A 19,515-nucleotide genomic window follows, 5' to 3' on the forward strand; every position below is an offset into this window, starting at 1 on the left:
ATGGATCACAGAGCCGAGGACGGAAGACTGATTAAGAGTACCTCAATAGGAGAGGTTCAGGTAAGGTGAATTTATTGGAGGGTCTCAGGTTGAGACCCAAGAGTTTGGATCAGCATTTGAGTGGCCAGCAGGGTCGGATCCAGTGCAACGTTTGCAGAAACTGCGCGATGAAGTTTCGTTCCAAGGGTTTGGACTGTCATCGGGATCGGAATGAGGAAGTTACACCATTTTCTCAGGGTGGTAGAGGTATCACAAGAGGAGGTGGTCAGGATTCTTCAGATGTTTGTGGATATGCTAACTTCAGCCATTTCCGGTGGATATTGGGTAATTGTATCGCTTGGGTATTGTGATAAGTTGGATCTCAGATCGGTATTCTGCTATTGTCTGGGTTAGCAAGGGATGTCAGATGCCATCCAGCATGACGATGAATCTTTGAGAGATCTTCAGGCGGATGTATCTCCCGGAGCGGAACCCGCGTGTACTGTGATTGGTCCGAGTCGTTGTCGGAATCTGTTCAGTGATCTGGGTTGCTACGGGTGTATCAGGTTTGGTCGCGTTTCCAAGGATTAACCACGAGGGGCAAGCCCGTTATATTTCCTACGATCAGAAGGGTAACAAGGAAGTCGACCGTTTAAGAATCAGAGAGGAGCGGTGAGAGCATCCGTTCCGGCTATTTTGAGGATCACCATTGGACGAGAGGGTGGAGTCGGAGCCTAGCGGGGAGGGGCCCCACTTTGCAGGGTTAGACTGGGGAGGTCGGAACTCCTGCAGGCAAGGGTGCGAGGTATGTACCCTTTTGCCTCCCCACCAGCGTTGCCTGTATTTAGTAGCAGTTATTTTTCATCAGCATGGGAAGGCGTATCATTAATTGTTATCTTTAGTAGTGGTTGATTTATACACACCTTCAAGAAGAGCTATATGCCATCTGCATATTGTGAAATTGGATGGAATAGTACGGGATCATCTCCGAATATATCGGGGATTTTCCAGCAATTGAGTGTCATTTTGAGTATGGTCGGGGTGGTTCAAGGGTTCGTACGAGGGGATTTTGGCTAGGTTTCAGTAACCTTAGAAATTATGTTAAGAAAGCCCCTCGGAGTTGCTGAGAGAGAGAGAGATGTTGTCGCTGAAGTATTGTGGGATCATCCGACCTTGGACTCCGAGATCTGAATGTGATATCAGGGTGAACACCTTATTGAGGTACTGATTCGTTACCTTAAGTCTTAGACTCTTAGATCTCACTCTTTTCACGTAAAGGACCATTATTTGGGGCAAATGGAGTTCAAATCGAGATCTGGACGTATCCCTAGGATATGGTTCCAGATCTGGACCTTTCTGGGTCCTCAATATCATAAAGTTGTATCTTTTTCTAGTTTAACTCCTCACCATGCATGAAAACCTTGTTTGAAGGTTAGTTTGGGTATTACGGTCATGTGAGGCCTTGCATGCACGTAAAGTTTGCAACTTTACGTGACATCTATGTTAGGAGATTATGGATCTGAATTTGGAGGCCTTAAATCCCTCTGGGAAGGACCGAATACGTGGGAAATCATTGAGCCGCTCTGGTGACTCGGAGAGTCGGGAGGGTTTTCTCATTCACGGTCAAGGGTTCACGGCCAAGGGTTCGCGGTCAAGGGTGTTCGGTTGGGAGTTTACGACCGTAAACATTAGGGAACTCGACGAGTCACTCAAGTGACTCGGTGAGTAGGTGAGCCATGCAAGGAACCCGACAAGTGGCTGGTTGTACTCGACGAGTTGAGGTCAACATGGACTGTTGACCTTGACGGTGGACCATGACTTTGTCCGGGGTTGACCTGAGGGTATTTATGGGTTTGTGTCAAATTAATCACCTGATGATTATGGGCAGTTGAGAAGGAGCAGCGTGTGGGATATGTTTGATTTCAGCTTATCAGTTCAGCATTCGAGAGGTGAGTCTTCTCACCATACCAATGGCTCTAAGGCACCAAGGCCTGCCCATTTTATGATAGTTGGTATACTTGCTATGTAGAGGTGTGTGATATGTATGTATGCATGATATGCGGTAGAGATAGCCTTTGTGGCTAACGGTAGAGATAGCCTTCCGGCTAGTGGTAGATATAGCCTTCTGGCTAATGGTAGAGACAACCTTTATGGCTGATGGTAGAGATAGCCTTTGTGGCTAACGGTAGAGATATCTTGTATAGCTAATTGATATGTGTTAATGGTAGAGATAGCTTTTATAGCTATTTGATATGTGATATGTGGTAGAAGTAGCTTTTATAGCTGATTGATATGTGATAATGGTAGAGATAGCTTTTATAGCTAAATGATACGCGGTATGTGGTAGAGGTAGCTGTTATAGCCACTTGCTCTGTATTATGCGGTAGAGATAACTATTACAGCTAATACAATATATGTTATGTGGATTGAGTGTGGGGTATGCTCTGGGGGACTCACTAACTTCGTGCTTACGGTTTACAGTTTTGGTTTCAGGTATCTTCGATTTGGAAAAGAAGGGCTCGGACTGATCGCAGTGCACACACCTATGAATTCCGTAATGAATGATTTTGGGACGAACTCTGATAAATGATTTCATTAGCATTGTTGTGGATGTTTGAAATAACCAATATTTATGTTCTGACTATATTAAAAACGAAAATTTTACCCTGAATTTTTGGGTCGTTACAATTCTTTTTCCTGGGACAAAAAGATTAAGACGTTAACATTTAAATAAAGAACTGTTTGGTCACCTGTGTTGTTGTTTAACAGCCAAAGAATTTAAAAAGATACATGAAATAACATTGTACTTTCATTTTTTGTTATCAATCAAAATCATGAAAATTTTAAAATATTTCTCATAAAATAAACTTATAAATAAAATGCCTTATCTTACAAATTCCAATTGCATTCTATGATGAAAATGAAAAAAGAAACACCCACCACTTAAGGTATGAAAATTAAGAAAAATTAAGAAATTCGAGTCCTTCATGAATGATCTATTCCATTCCCTTCTCAGATGATCCTTTCCTTTCTCAGATGCTTCATTAAACTCAAAGTGTCCCATTGAGTTCCAAGTGTTCCATTGAACCCAAATGCTCCATAAGAATCTCCAAATGCCCAAGTCACATTTAACAGAATATAAAATAATACTAGAATTTTTTTCCCATACTCGAAAGAAGATTTATAATATTTGTAGAATTCCCAAACCCTTCATCAATTTTTTTGTCTCGCATTTACAAGATTGATTATGATTTTTAAGTTTATATTAAATAATATATAAGGGTATATTTGGAAATTATGTGAAAAAAGCTACATGAGCTTATCAATAAACAATCTCAAATAGTATTTTTAAAATCCAATTTACAAGCTATTTTATTAGTCTCACCAAATGCTACACAGTTTCATTCAAGAAAACCTCCAAAATCTTTAAGCATACCCATTATTTCTCAATCGAATTCCCCTCTCCAACTATCAATGGCCATAGCCGGTTCTACCCCCGATTAGTCATAACAAAATCAAAGGTGCTTAGCAACACCAAAGCAACCCTTGGTGACTGGAACCTCGTCGGAAAGCATGAACACCACACCCAATTTCTCCTTCAATTGTTATTATAGCAATCTACTTTTGTTTCTTTCTATTACAACATTGTGCTTATATACTCTTTAAATGATTACAATAATAGGAAGAAGATTATGTGTACTTGTCTCTACATTATGACAAAGAAAATCCCTATTGATGGGAAAACATCGAACCTTAATTGACGAATTAATTGAAAGTAGGATGCCAAATACACAAATAAATTGAAGTACATTATTATTTCTTGTAATTGGAAGTTTTTAGATCGGTGAAATGCAAGAAACAGCAAGACATGTCCATGTATTTGTGTATTATAACATTAAATCTAATCAATTATAAGAATGTCATTGAAATACAAAGCAATTTGTACTACTTTAAATGGGTAAACATTTTAAAAGTTTAATATCCTAATTGGGTAGGTTTTTTCAAACTACAATACCTTAATAATAATAAAAAAAAACAAATGTACAATCTTGCAAATAGGAAAACAAATAAAGTGAGATCTATAATACAAAAAAAAAAAAAAAAAAAAAAAACGATAAGGAAAATCTTAAATTTCTTTGTTTAGTTTAGCATCCTACTTTAGACGGCTAATAACATCCTATTTTGGACAATTCTTTTTCCTGGAACAGAAAGATTAAGAAGTTAACATTTAAATAAATAAATGTTTGGTCACCTGTGTTGTTGTTCAACAGCCAAAGAATTTAAAAAGATACATGAAATAACATTGTACTTTCATTTTTTGTTATCAATCAAAATCATGAAAATTTTAAAATATTTCTCATAAATAAAAATATAAATAAAAATGGCTTATCTTACAAATTCCAACTTCATTCTATGATGAAAATGAAAAAAAGAAACACCTCCCACTTAAGGTATGAAAATTAAGAAAAATGAAGAAATTCGAGTCCTTCATGAATGATCTATTCCATTCGACCAGGAAAAAACAAACAATTCTTTTTATTCCACTGGAATAACCAATTCAATTCTTTATCCGATTTTACCATTCCAAATAGTAAAAAGAAATATTATATGAGAAGAAGCAACTAAGAATTTTTAAAACGATATTTTTCAATTAAATATTAACTGAAATGAGGAATTAGTTGTTACTTTAAGTAATAAGAGATATATGACACAAACAATACAAAATTTTGATAATGTATTCGACACGAGCATTATACTTGTAACTTGTAACTTATAGGAGAAAATCCCTAGCTTAGATTATGTATGCAAAAGTTTCTTCATAAAAAATGAATACACAAGTCTAGGTAATCACATATTAAAACTTCAATTTACAAAGACCGAAGAAAAGAGACACCGGTCTGGTACCAGTTAATCAGTTTTTGCGGTTAAGGTTTGGATTTTTTTTGGGTTAGGTTATGGCCAGCCGAAATACTCTTGACTGCTTTTTCATAATATCCACCAATATCAATTGATCATTTGATCCAACTTGTGTAGCTGTGTAGCCTCAGATGTCTTCATTTGTCTTTTCTTGACCATTGTCTGCACATTAAAGAAACTTTCAAAATGGATACAATAATATGCTAACATCCATAATTTCCTTTAACAATTTCCTAACTTTTTGTGTATCAATTTCTACTTAATGTTCCATTTATCAACATGTTTGGTATCTACCTATATTTCTCATCTAAACCAACACCCTTAGCTCGCTAGTCCCATCATATTTGCATACTCCTAACCCACTTTCTTACAAAAAGAAAAAATGGTACAAAAAGGACATTAAATGGATGAATTTCAATTAACAAAGATATAAAATAAGTAAGACAACATACTTCAAATCCTCACCACTCAAATCATTGATTTCACTTTGGACTTTCTGTCAGATTGAAAGAGAAATAAAGGTTAGTCAGAACCGAACCAAAAGGAGAATAGTTAAGGGGATCAAGAAACCCATACCATGACTAAAATCCAAAAGATAGTCGTTGTCTAGTTAGGGTTGAGTAAATTATTAACTCAAATCAGATAAACACATGATTTATTATACACACAAAAAAACTTGAGACAAAAAAAATACAATAGAGTAGTAGAAAGATAGAGCACCTGGGTAAATTACAATATTTGGGTTGTATCGCAATTTGCGGTTTGTAAAAACTTTCAATTCACTCATTTTCAGAACACCTAAAGTCATATCCTACAACAAACAATCTTTAGAATCAAAAAGTGGCTAACTCTCATCCCACACCCAATTACAAAAATAAATAATCAATCTTTATAATCATAATTCATAAAGGTGGTACTTATAATTCTTTATGTTATTTAGAGACGATTGAAAGGAGAAACAGTGTCGTTGATGAAGTTGGGATGAGAAAGACAATCCGAGACAATCAAAAAGAAATGAAGCCCTATATTTGACAAAGTCGAAGAAATATCAAATTTGTTTGCTGATTTTTAAAAAGGGAGATTTTATAGGGTTTTGTGGTAGTTCAATTTGAAGATATTTTACTGGAATTTGATGAAAAACCCCTACGCCGACTACCAAGTCTCTCACTCAGGTGCATTGAAATTTGATCAATGTTTAGAATCATGTCCGTTATGAATTGGGAAAGGTGCTAATAGGCAAATGATAAAATGTTGATGCTTACCAATTTTTTGATGAATTGCCATGGCGATATTATGAGGAAAAAAAGCTAAAGAGCATATGCTGTCTCCTCTGTGCTTCTCTCTATTGTAACCAAATTGAGCAAGCCATAAGAATTCAATATAAAATCTTTGAGGAAAAGCTTCACATCTATAGTAGACATGGATGACAGGATGAGGATGAGGATGATGATGATGAGACTTGGGAGTTGGGAAGATGAGATTGCTGATGGAGAAGAAGAGGAAGATGATGACATAGAACCACTCTGTTTTTTTGCAATTAATTCTAAATATTCTTCAAGTAATTCACTCTTTGAACACTGTTGGTTGTTGGAGCCATAATTTTAAATTTGGAAGCATCAAAACTACAATAAACCTGGATTCTATGGTTGTTTCAACGTAGCTCCTAAACTATACAATAAACCTTGATTTTGTGTTAATCTTCGGTAGAGCATGAAATCTTGAGGGGGAAAAAGAAGAAAGATGAGTCTTTGAAACATATAAATTGGTCTCCGTCTCCTTGGCTGTATATTACTCATCTTTTCATATATATACCCGTCTTCTCATACCTCTCATGGTACATGTACTTGCTGAAAAGATCATGAATGGAACAACTTAAGGATCTCTTCATCATCACCAAATTTGATGTTGGGCATATCGTGGTCTCCGGAACCCCATCTCTTCATGGTACCACAATTTCTCACCTTGATAAACTCCAAAGAAGGATATCTGACTGTAGAATCCCCAGAGTCGAAGCTCTTTAGTTGGGGCAAATCCATAAGGGAAATATGGGTAAGTCTAGGGAACTCAATGTCATTATGAGTTGTTTGCTCATCTCCACCAGAAATCACTACCATCATACTTTTACACCCCCGAATTGATATACGTCTCAGATTGGAAAGTCCTTGTGCTACACTTAACGGGAATACCATCAACAAGGAAGGACAACCAAAAATTTGAATGACTTGTAGATTACACAAGCTTATATATTGAAATGAACAATCAAAAAGAAGCTTCAGGTTATCAAGGCCAATCAGACAGATTTTTTCCACGTGGGAGAAATACTTTTCCTTTGTTGTTTTCCTTTGACCAAGCATCAGGTCATTGGGTGCAACAAAAGTTTGTGTTGCATCCTCATCCTCATCCGTTCTCTTCACCAAGCATGAAACTTTGTCACATTCCTCCAATTCAATAGACTTTAATTCATCAATAGTACTTTCTCCATAAAGGTCTGGTATGATGTCATCCAAATCGTTTATCCTCCGTAGTACTATACCATCACTTACCTGAAACAGTTTCTTGATTGGCATCTTGAACGGGAAGTTAGACTCTGAAATGTGTAGTCGACGTTTTAAATATGATTTTGATTCTATCTCAAATAAAGACCTTTTGCCGTTCCAAAATCGAAAATAGAATTCTTTCAACTTTTCGAAGTAGGTGCCTTCCGGAAAAATATGACAATCATCTGGGACCATCCATAAATGCAGAGCTCTAAAGGATTTCAACTTACTTATTTCCATAAGACCAAAGCGAGACACTGCGTTCTTGTCATTGATAAAGGTTCCAAAATACAACTCTTCCAACCAAGTGAGCTTTGATATGACACCAGGTGTTACATGAGATAGATAGGGACAGTGGCGCGCATCCAACAGCCTTAAGTTGGTCAATTGACCGATCTCTTCAGGAATCACTTCAATTCTGGTCGCTCTAACCTGTAGAATCTCCAGGTCCTTTAGCTCCCCAACTATAGAAATATCATTGAGAGATCCATTGCCACTTAGATCGAGCGAGATGAGTTTTGTGAGCAGCTTCAGTGATTGTGGGAGGGATGTGATGTTATTACCAGAGATATCTAAAACTTTAACTTCTTTCATGCCTCCAAAGAATTCATCAGGAATAATCGAAAGACCATTGTTCCGTATAAGGAAAGTATCAAGGAGTGGGAAATGAAGCTGATGATCTGGAAGCTTACCAATTCGATTATCAATGAGTGAGATCTTGGTGTAGCTTTCTAAGGTTTTGTTTCTTGGTTGCCATTCTGTCAAATCTTTTCCCGCCTCCACTAAAAACTTCTCCTTCTCTTCACCTTCAGAAAAAGAAGTTATTAACAAAGCCACCTCACGGACAACGTCATGCATTTTTACCTTGTCTCCCTTGTTTCCCACCGACAATAACAAGCCAGAGGATGTGAGAGTGTCAACTGCCATTTCGACTCTTTTTTTGGCATCGTTAATGCTATCCAGATTATCAAATATCCGCAGACCCACCCCATATTCTACTAAACGTAAAGTATATATGATATCATCTTCCTTGAACAAACTAGACAGTAAGAAGCATGATTTAGCTTCTTTGCTTTCAAGTAAGTCATAGCTCAGCTTCAGATGTGTAAATGCTTTCCTTATCTCTGGAGCAATCTCAAGAGGGGCATGCTTTCTTAGTCGGTCAAGTGCCGCCTCCCATATATCAATTTTTTTATTTTTTAAAGCATTTCCCACCGCTTGAATGATGAGGGGCAATCCACCACATTCTTCAGTCACCTCTTTTGCAACTTTCTCCAGACTAGAATTATTCGCTAACTTTTCATCACCAACTATACGTTTGAAGAGTACCCACGCTTCTTCCTTCTTCAAAGCGTTTACGCATATATTCCTATCAACGTTCATCCCTTCACATACATTTCTGTTTCTAGACGTCAACAAGATCTTGCAATTCATGTGGTCATTCCCACATGGAATACCCACATCAGAGAGGACTAGCTTTCCCCATATGTCATCTAAAATAATTAGAACCTTCTCCTTATTAATCATTATCCGCTTTGAAGCTACTTCAACGTTCTTCTTAATCTTTTCAACGTCTACAGTCTGTGAGACAGTTATAAACACAATGTCTGCAAATTGATTCTTCACTTCTGCAGCAACTTCATTGGCTAATGTAGTTTTCCCTACACCTCCTGATCCATAAATTCCAACCATCTGTATGCTCTCATCTTTGATAGCTTCAATGATTTCCCTCAACGCCAACTTGTGGGTATCAATATCATCAAGATTCTTTGTTTGGTAGAGGTCTACAAATTTTGGGGTGGGAGTGGGAATGGAGACACAAGATTCGTAAGTTTGACCATCTTCTTGATGCTGCAGAAGAAAAGGGGTTTTGTTTATCGACATCTTACTGTAATGGTGGAGGCTGCTCAAATTGACACAAGGTCGTAAGTTGAAGCACGTCTTCATGGCGTTGGCTTCTTCTTCAAGAAACTCTCCCACTTTGGATATTTCATCGTCTGCCTTGTCCATCCAGTTCTGCACACCAGCTAAGAGAGCTTCTCCTTTTTCTTTTGCTGCATCGATTCGTTGTTGAATCCTACCCCTCATATCCTTGAGCTTTTGAGTTTCACTCTTCAACTTGTCAACATTTTTAGTGCAATTTCGGACATAATCAATCTCCCGTTTAGCCGAACTAAACAATAAGTCCATTATTTTCCCAACCACAGTATTAGTGACCTCTCCCATTCTACCGAGGTTGCTTCTTTTCTGATTGTTTGGATTCTTTAGATATGAAAAAAAAGATTTATGATGACCCAAAAACCGAAGGCCCTGACTATCAATTGCACAAAAGTAAAGATAACAGTGTTTGTTTGGCTAACAAAAGAAGAGTATGATAAAGCAAGAATGGAAGACGGTAGCTGCATAAAGAAAAGCAGTGACGATAAGAGTGAATATTATTCAACACTTTCGGAGTGTATGATTGGTTTACAAAAGAAGATAAGATAAGAGTTATTGTACACAAAATGATAGGTACCTTTTTTATAGATCACAACGCTAAACGTTAAAGTACAAATTTGGTCATTCATTATATTTTTTAAATTCTATTGTTAAAATAATAACTTATTATATCATCGGATTTAGGTTTAATAAAGAACAGAAAAAAAAAAAAAAAAAAAAAAAAACTAATGCGTGAGTAACTGGGCATCGGAATGCATAGTATCAATGTAGGAAACAATGATGTATATTTCTTAGACCTTATTTGAAAAATGCACTGAATTATAAGAAAAATCTTATTTCAATTTTTATTATTTTTTTAAAGTCGTAGGGACTGAACCTGGTAGCTTGTAATACTAAGAGGTTGAAAATGATATTTTCTGTACTGGATGGTATCCAAGTGAACTCTTTCAAAATGGAACTATATACTTGACATTTGCCCCGCCGAAGTGCTTATCAGTCGATGGATTTTTCTGACTATTTTTTAAATAATTCTTTGATGTACTCTTTCTTTTTTTTTTTTTTTTGACTATTTTTAGGAATTGATTTATTATTTTTTTCTTTTCAAAAAAAAAAACATAAACATTCTAGGATAAATATTTTTGAAAAAAGAAAAAAACATATCGTTAACAGAATACATTTTCATTCTTGAAAGAATATGATTTATTTTTGGAACAAAACATTCCTAAAAGAATATCAATTGCAAATAAATGAAATCTACCAAAAAAAAGATACATTCATTGAATAATATGAATATATTTTTTAAAAAAATGTTCTTATGAGAATGAAATACAAGAAACCATGATTTTAAACTAAAAATTACATTAAAATTAAAAAATTATTCTGGAATCATGCTAATGTCATACAAAAACTGAAATTCTATTAAGGATGAAATAGTTAAAAGGAAAAAACAAAAAAAACAAAAAAAACAAAAAAACAAAAATTACAAGCATAATTCTGAAAAAAAATCGATCATTATTCTTACGAATCAGATTCATTCTTGTAAGAATTGAATATAGTGCATGTAAAAAAGACATTACAGGAGAATTCTTTTTAACAACCCTAAACATGTTTTCCCGTTCCTTCACTCTTCTCCAAAATCGCACTAAGGCTGGAGGGAGTGGTGCCACACTCCCTCATTTTGTCACACTGCCACGTAAGCGCCACATCAACATTTAACACAAAAGTGTGGTTTCTTGCCACACCCAAGGAGTGGTGCCACATTTTTTTTAATAATTTTTTTTGAAAAAAAAAAAAGCTTCATTTTTATAAAAACATTTCATTACTTAAAAAAACATTACATTGCATTACTTAAAAAAATATGTCATGACATTAAAAAAACATACATTACACGACTAAAATAACTAAAAACATAACATGACATTAAAAAAATCTTAAAAACTTAGAAAAAAAACTAGATAACTTAAACCTACAACCTTAAAAAAACATAAATGACACGTTTAAATTACTAAAAATTTTAAAACTACTTAGCATATAGGTACATATAGATAAAAAATTAAAAAAAAAAAGATGGGTTATATATAGGTAAATATGAAAAATTTTGAGTGATGTTTGGTAAAAAAAGATGGGTTATATATAGCTAAATATAAAGATAAATTAAAAAAATAATAATACAATAAAAAAAATTGAAAATTGACATTTCCAACGGTTATTTTTCAATCCACCAATCAGATTTCACGGCCAAAATGGGGAGAGGTGCGGCCAAACCGCACCCAAGACCGCATAGGGGGCGGTGTTCCCCTGCCTATGTGGCAAAAAGTGCGGTCTCTACCGCGTCACTCCTCCAAGTCTAACATCCCTGTTACAAAAAATAAATAAATAAAAAATAACCATAAAAAAGATGAAACCATATTCAAATCTTCAAAAATACTCATGCCATTTACCATACCTTACATGCTTTCTCTCTCAAACTCCATTAAAATTCTCCAAGAAATTGAAATTCGACAAACCAATTAACAAGTTTAAATAAACACATGATCATTCATTAAGATAATTTATGGGTAAAAGAGACAACAAACTTGCAATCCTACAATATAAAACCCTACAAAACACAAAATCTTAGCATTCATATAATCAAGACCAATGATCTAGCCATTACCCACCAAAATTGTGGCAAAATAAAGGCACATAGCTAAGATCTCATACAAACAGATTGTCTGCACACATTTGGATTGTTTAATTAAAAAACGAATTTATAACGGAATCCAAATCTACTTTGTGAGATGGAATATATTTTGGTTCATATAACAAAAGAATACTAAAAGTTGTAGTTTCTAGAAATTGATCTTTATTTGAAATTTGAACAAGATCTTATTGTTTTAATTTTTTACAACAAAACATACATTTTATTTATATATTTCGAACAAATAATGAACTATTAAGAAAAGATAAGGGTGCGATTTTGAAACTTTTATCCAAATGGAATAAAAAAAGATTTGAAATAAACTCGGACGTGAATGGTGAAGATTCTCCCACAGCCAGATTCAAGCAACCTTCTCTTCTCCTCTTGTTACGCCATTAACGAGCTTAAGGTAGCGAGCCCCTTAGCGAAAGATAGGGGCGGTGTTCTTTCTTCCTAGCGAGCGCGTAACGAGCTCCTTAGCACCTTCACTCCTATCAGCCGAAAATGACCTAAGAGATTGAGTTTGGAGGAGAACAGAGAAGTCGGTGGTCCGACACTGATGATTGTGGTCCAATGGTGTGTGTAGACTTTGAAGAACTTGGTAGTGGCCGGTAAAAATGGTGGAACAGTGGAGGCGGTAGTCAAAGTGATGGTGATTGGTGATTGTTTTGAATGTAATATTGTTACAAAACAAATTCATTTGTGGTTTAAAAAAATAAAATTTGTTTAATATTTACGCACAAAAAATGTTTCTTTATTAAAATAAAGTAATTTAATTAAATTAGAAAAAGAAAAATCAAAAAATAATGGAGTGCTAGGACTATTACCACTCCCTACCAAATGCTAAGATTAAATACTAAATGTTCAAAAATGAGGTAGCACTCCAAAATCTTACGTGAAAAGGTGTTAGAGTGTTACCACTCCCTATAGCATTAGGATAGAAGGCTTCAAATTAAAACAGTTTGCTATAACCATATGATAATATTTAAATTTTATTTATTTACTAGGTTATGGAACCACGGGAAAAATATTTATAAAACATATATACTATTAATAAGATTAAAGTTTTTTTTGTATTGATTATTTAAAATTAATATATATTTTTATTTGAATATCTGATATACGTTACGTATGTAAAGACAATGATGATTTATAAAACAGAATATAAATTCAAATCGAGTGTAATAAAATCGCAATCAATAATGGAAATAACATTGATATAAGAAACAATAAAAATAAAATAAATGTAATAAATATAAAAATAACGCAATACAATAAATTACAAATTAAAAACTACAAATTGTTATAAATTTCTAAAACATCCTTATACACAACATTGGAAATTTTGTTTGTAAATCTATTATCCTTATCTAAAATTAACAATTTTAATCATTATTTACCTTCAACTAGGGATGTCAAAAAGTCTTGTGGGGCCCCGATCCCATATAGGGATATTTGTTAAAAAAATCGGGGGCAGGGACGGGGTGGGGGCAATGTTAACCTCCGTTTTAATTTTGGGGGCGAGGGCGGGGACAAGGGTAGGTAGTCTCGTCCCGAAACCCCATGCATGGGCCCCGTTAAAATATATATATATATATATATATATATATATATATATATATATATATATATATATATATATAACAAAAAAAAAGATATGGCTTAGACACACCATTTGGAGAAGATTGGCGTTTTTATTTTTGAAAAATGATGAGTTGATTATGAGTTCGTTAGTTCACACGTTTTTTTTAGTTCTCACAGTAACTCAGCCATATATATATATATATATATATATATATATATATATATGTGTGTGTGTGTGTGTGTGTGTGTGTGTGTGTGTGTAGGATTAAATGAGAACACCAAAAAGGTTGAGAACACGAGAACAAATCTGAGCTCTTCAAATATTACGATCTAAGGCTAATATAATTTATAAAAATCATGAGATGAAGTTGTAAATTTCTAAAAGTCATGGGATGAGATTGTAAATTTTTAATACTCTAAAGGGTAATATGGTCATTACAAGTTAACCTATTTTTGTCAAGTTGTTGGAATCTCTCTCTGCCGCTCTCTCTATCTCTCACTCGTGTATCCTTCTTCCTCTCACTCTCTAAATACAAATTTCAAACCTTTAAACCCTAATTGAGCCGTCACCACCATACACTTCCAAAACCATCACCCCAACCTTCATCTTTTATCCTTTAGTGCATCTACAAAACCTGCAACTTGTTATCAAGACTTGTAAATCAATCTACAATCGATCTCCTGCTGCTCATTCTTTTTTCATAAATTTTATTTTGAGATTCTAGACTTGCAAATCGATTTTAATCAAAAATGATTGTTCTCGATTTTTCTTAAATGTGCTAATGTGAAGGTCTCGATTAATGGAGAAGAACAAGAGGCTCAAGGTGTTGAATCAATTTTCAGGGCCAAAGTGAGCACCATTTTTGCGTTGTGTCGCTACCTCATCTCCACCCTGATGCTCTTTTTCATCACAACCTACTTATGTCGCCTCATTCTTCTTCTTTCTTCGTGTGTTGTTGTTGCTGCCTCTCTTTCTCCCTAATTTGTATTTCATGATGCTGTGAATCTGAGTTTGTTGTTTGATCACGATATGCTTTTTTCTGATTTGTGAATTATTTTCTTGTAGTTTGACTAATACTGTAATTCAATTCAGCAAGAAAAGGGAGAAGTTTGTTGCGATTTTTGGTGAGTCTTGATTGGAATTTGAGAAAAGAAAAAGAAATGGGATACCGTGGGAAGGGAATACATAACACAATCGTTCAAAAATAAAAAAAACCATTGTTTCAAGGTGTGTTATTATTTTCTTAATGTTTGAGTTTTTTACTGACTTTTGCGTCATTCTCTTTTAGGCATCTATTGCATTCATTCGGCTTTGTTTTTATTATTTCACCACAAATGCTTGATTTTAACATTAATATTGAAATTGCAAGAGATTTTGACTTGGTTTCGATTATATATTGTGGTAGTTTGGTGCCTATTTAACGAATCTTTGATGGAGTTTTTACTAAATGTTAAGTACTTGGATACATTGTATTCATTTTTTATTGTTGTAAGATTGATTTTCAACTTTCAATTTTTTTATTTTTATAAAATCTTATTCACTAATGATAATCTATTTTTCTGTTTATGACATTTTGATTTAATAATGCAATTTAGAAAACAAATTGGCTAATGAGTTAAGCACTTTGTGGAAAAATAATACAAAAAAAATTCTTTGATTTCTTGTAGATTGACCGAGTTAATACGGATGGGCTAAAGGATTATAAGGATGAAGGATGAATGCACATGTACAACAACTTGGAAGGAACCAAAATTTATTTATATTAAGACATTGTAAATTTTTATTTGTGATTATAATTGTATTCATATATGATTGTAAATGTGTTTTGTTTATTTATTTTTTTGCAAAGTTGATGTTTTATCTCTAATTTGTGTTCTATTCATTTAAGATTACAAATGTATTGACTTTTTTTATTTTTATAATGTTCTTTATTCAATTACGATTATATTTGTATTCATTAAAAAACTATAATATTTTATATTTATGAATAAAAATGTGCATTCATATATGAGTACATGGTCTCAAAGTGATTTTAATCATTAAGTACAATTGTGTCAATTTAAATGTACAAAGTCCAATTATAATATAATCATTTATGATTGATAGTTTAGTTTTTTATTCATTTACGATTGACGTATAATTTACGTGAAATCGGAGAAAAAATGTTTTCTTTAAGAACTTTTTTTCAGTTTTAAAATAAATTTTGGCAAAAATGTTTTTTATATTCCATTAATAAGAAAAATAAAAAATAGAGTATTTCTTTGTTTTTTGGTAACTGATCCTAAATTTAAGGGAATTTGACTGAATTTTATTTTATTTTAATTTAATTAAGATATACAAAAATTACTAATATGCTTTTATATATTGATTGGTCCAAAACTGTTCTTGCGTTCTCAACCTTTTAGGTGTGCTCATTTGATCCTTACCCTATATATATATATATATATATATATATATATATATATATATATATATATATACATATATATATATATATATATATATATATATATATATAAGATAATAACAATGATTTTGAGCTTCCAAAAGTTAACAAAAAATTATTTTTTTTAAGTTGTTAGTATAAAGTTTTTGAGATGTGATAACATTTTTGTTTTTAACATGTAAAATTAAGTTATAAGTAACTATTTTTAATCCCAAAAAATAGTTTCATTAAGCCTAAAAAAGAACTTCTTTTTAGCCCAATAAAAATATCTCAAAATCAATCGGGGACGGGGAAACGGGGGCGGGGGCGGGGGCGGGGTTAATCCATGAATTCGGGGAAGAGGTGAGGGTAGGGAGGCTGGAAATTTTGGGGGTGGGAGCGGGGGCGGAGGAATGGGTAAAATTTGGGGGTGGGGCGGGTGTGACATCCCCAATTTCACGTCCAGAAAAGACTGATTTGTTTATGCTTTATTTAAAAATCAGAGTATCATTTTGAAGAATAATATTGCAGAATTTGTTCCCAAAATATGATAAAGATATTATCAAAGTATTTCCAAAGAAATGTATTTTAATTATATTAAAAACGATGGGATGTCGTCGTCAATATATTACATATGCATAAACGGAAATAACATAGGCCTTACAAACATCTATTATTCTACTGGCCTATAATCCATAAATCTCTCATCTGATCATCGCACATGTGCTCTTATGCCACTACTAGTAATACAAGAAATTGAGTGGGTCAGGCTTGGGAACCTAGTGAGCACATAGGGTTTTCAACCCACAATAATTAAATTCTTTATTATCATCAAATCATTCAACCCGTTACCTGTTCTTGTTATCCTCACTTTCTGTCCCTAAAGCATCTAATTTAAGGGACCTAGCCTAAGGATTATCTTCGAGATTGAAAATAATGCTTAGGGGATTCCTCAACAATATATGTTAGTAAGGCAACCATGAGGGGGATGGTGTACACTTGGTGAACATGTCGTTCAAAAACACCTACAGGTTGTGAGTCTGCCAGCGTTCCAGTAGACTGTCTAGAATAGTCTGTGGTCGTCATCTCTAGATGACTGAATCAGCTTTAAAGTCAAGGCTTCTCATCATTTATTTCATCTTTCATCATCTATGTCATCTTTCATCTACCCATCTTTACCCAACATATTTATAGGTATAAAATACTTATACAGTTTAAATTAAGTAAAACATGTATAAATCATTCATCCAACACAGATATCAAGAACACAAATAATATAGGAACATATAGCACGTAATTTATATTAAATACTTCATATCTATGTGTAAGATGAAAGTAACTATGCACTCACTTTTTAAAGTGACGATTTGTAATTCGGACAACGCTTCGCTTCTAGTAACTGTCTTTTATGTTAACGTAACCTAGTATCATTATCACTAAGTTTTAGTCTAATATTTATTGCAACTAATTATTAGTCTAGATTCATCATTAATTCAAATTCTACTTCTTGATCTATTAAGTAAGGATCAGCCAGGTAGGACAGTTGGGAGGCAGGACCATTTGGGCCTTTCTGAAATCCAACAACCAAGCCAACGTGACCGTTCTAAACACCTCTCCCGTAAGTAGATCAATCAGTATAACGAATTGGAATCACTGATAACTCTTGTTTCTAGTTTCATAATAACGATAATGAATTTAAACATAAGTTACACTTAAAGTGTAATAGGGGTAGCTCAACCTACAGGGTTTCTAGCGAAAACTTAGAACTCCGTGGTCAGAACTTCGTCACTGAATCCTTTTTCTAAAAAGATTCTTGTAGTGCTTCAACGCTCACCTTACTATACGAAAACTATAGAAAGAGAAGTCGAATCACGAGGGACCGAAATGCTCGGGGATAAGAAGAGAAAAACTCTTGAATCAAGAAATGGTGCAAGAAATATGAGAGCCTAGAGCTTCTTATTTATAGTAATTGAATTTTCAAAAACTATCATTTATAGTTACTTAAATATCCTTATAGTTATTTAAACGACTAAACACCTCTTTATAATACTATTTTAAATAGATTTAACGATATTTGTACTAAACTAATGTCGAAAGCACTCAATACTAGTATTATAATGACCGCATCGTCGATACCTTTCTAATGATATATACATATGTATATGTGTGTGTGTGTATATATATATATATATATATATATATATATATATATATATATATATATATATATATATATATATGTATGTATATACGTATATGTAATTTATACTTTATTTTAATACGTAAATATGCTATTATAAATCATAACTCGTTCATACGAACTCCGTTTTTGACGTTATTTATATCCACCCGTAGCTATCGACAAGATCTACAACTTCCGTTTAGACTCCGTCGGCTAATTTTCACTTTATTTTTCGTCCATATTCTTATAAAATTAAATGATTTTGCTAAAATCATAACACTCTCGTACGGACTCCATTTTTTGACATTCTTTTTCTTAAAATTCTTATTTTAAAGAGTACTACAATTTTCTTTTTGGTGGCTTTAGCTAAAATTCAATCATTCTCTTACTAGCTTTTTACGTCATACATTTATTGTGCGCGGCTCACTTTTATATCTAATAAAAATCATATCTAATTCATACAGAGTCGGATTTCTAAGAAATTTATATTTCGTGATCGGGACGACATGTACTTTCTAAATATATAATAATATATATGTTTTGTCAAACTTATTTTTACGATTTACGGGCGATTCGGCTGATTTTTTCTATTTTATTATATTATAGAAATCATGAAACACATAATATTCACATAATTCTTATTTATTACATCAAATAGGTTACAATTGTTGACCCTAACTATTACATCATCTTATTAATGCTTACTGAGAAATACGGACGTTACAGCGGGAGATGCAATCCCCGTCCCGTTTGCCCCCGTTGACATCTCTACCTTGAACTCTAATTAAGGCAACATACAATTGCCCATGCAAAATAACAGGATCTTTAAGATACAGACCAACCTAAGGTAACGAAGGCCCTTGGCTCTTATTTAATGTCATTGCCAAACATTCATAAACTACATGTGACAACCGTCAATTTTGGTCAAACAAAGTCAACAAAAGTCAACCAGGTCAACTCAACTCGTATTCGAATTTTAGGAGGAATGAGATATTCCCTAATGTTTCTAATGTACTATTAACAAGTTATAATACAAAGCACCTCTCTTGTTTCCATATATTAAATATAAACCCTAATCAGTAACATAAAAATTCGATAATTCAATTATATATTATTTAGGTATAAATAATATTCATAACACAATGTAGTTGAGTTCATAAACTTTATGCTATATGGAAAATTCATAACAAGGGTTACAAATTCAGATTTTTGGTGAATTCGTCACCAAATGCGACAAATTCTTTACCAAGCTTAAACACTCAAACTTTAAGG

At 33.6% G+C, this 19,515-nt stretch overlaps 1 protein-coding gene across 1 annotated transcript; it reads right to left on the bottom strand.

Moving 5' to 3' along the window:
• Positions 1-6,752: 6,752 nt before the first annotated feature.
• On the bottom strand, positions 6,753-9,659 carry LOC145131386 (disease resistance protein At4g27190-like). The gene has a single exon (XM_079066076.1). It carries the CDS (start codon positions 9,657-9,659, stop codon positions 6,753-6,755), a length of 2,907 nt encoding a protein of 968 aa, XP_078922202.1.
• Between the last annotated feature and the right edge of the window lie 9,856 nt (positions 9,660-19,515).

Source organism: Lactuca virosa, chromosome 8 (assembly GCF_052849685.1).
Source record: "Lactuca virosa cultivar CGN04683 chromosome 8, Lactuca_virosa_CGN04683_v6, whole genome shotgun sequence".
Taxonomy (NCBI): Eukaryota; Viridiplantae; Streptophyta; class Magnoliopsida; order Asterales; family Asteraceae; genus Lactuca; species Lactuca virosa.

Bases quoted from the DNA above. Each gene is read 5' to 3' on its own strand.
- LOC145131386 (XM_079066076.1), bottom strand. From the start codon at position 9,659: ATGGGAGAGGTCACTAATACTGTGGTTGGGAAAATAATGGACTTATTG.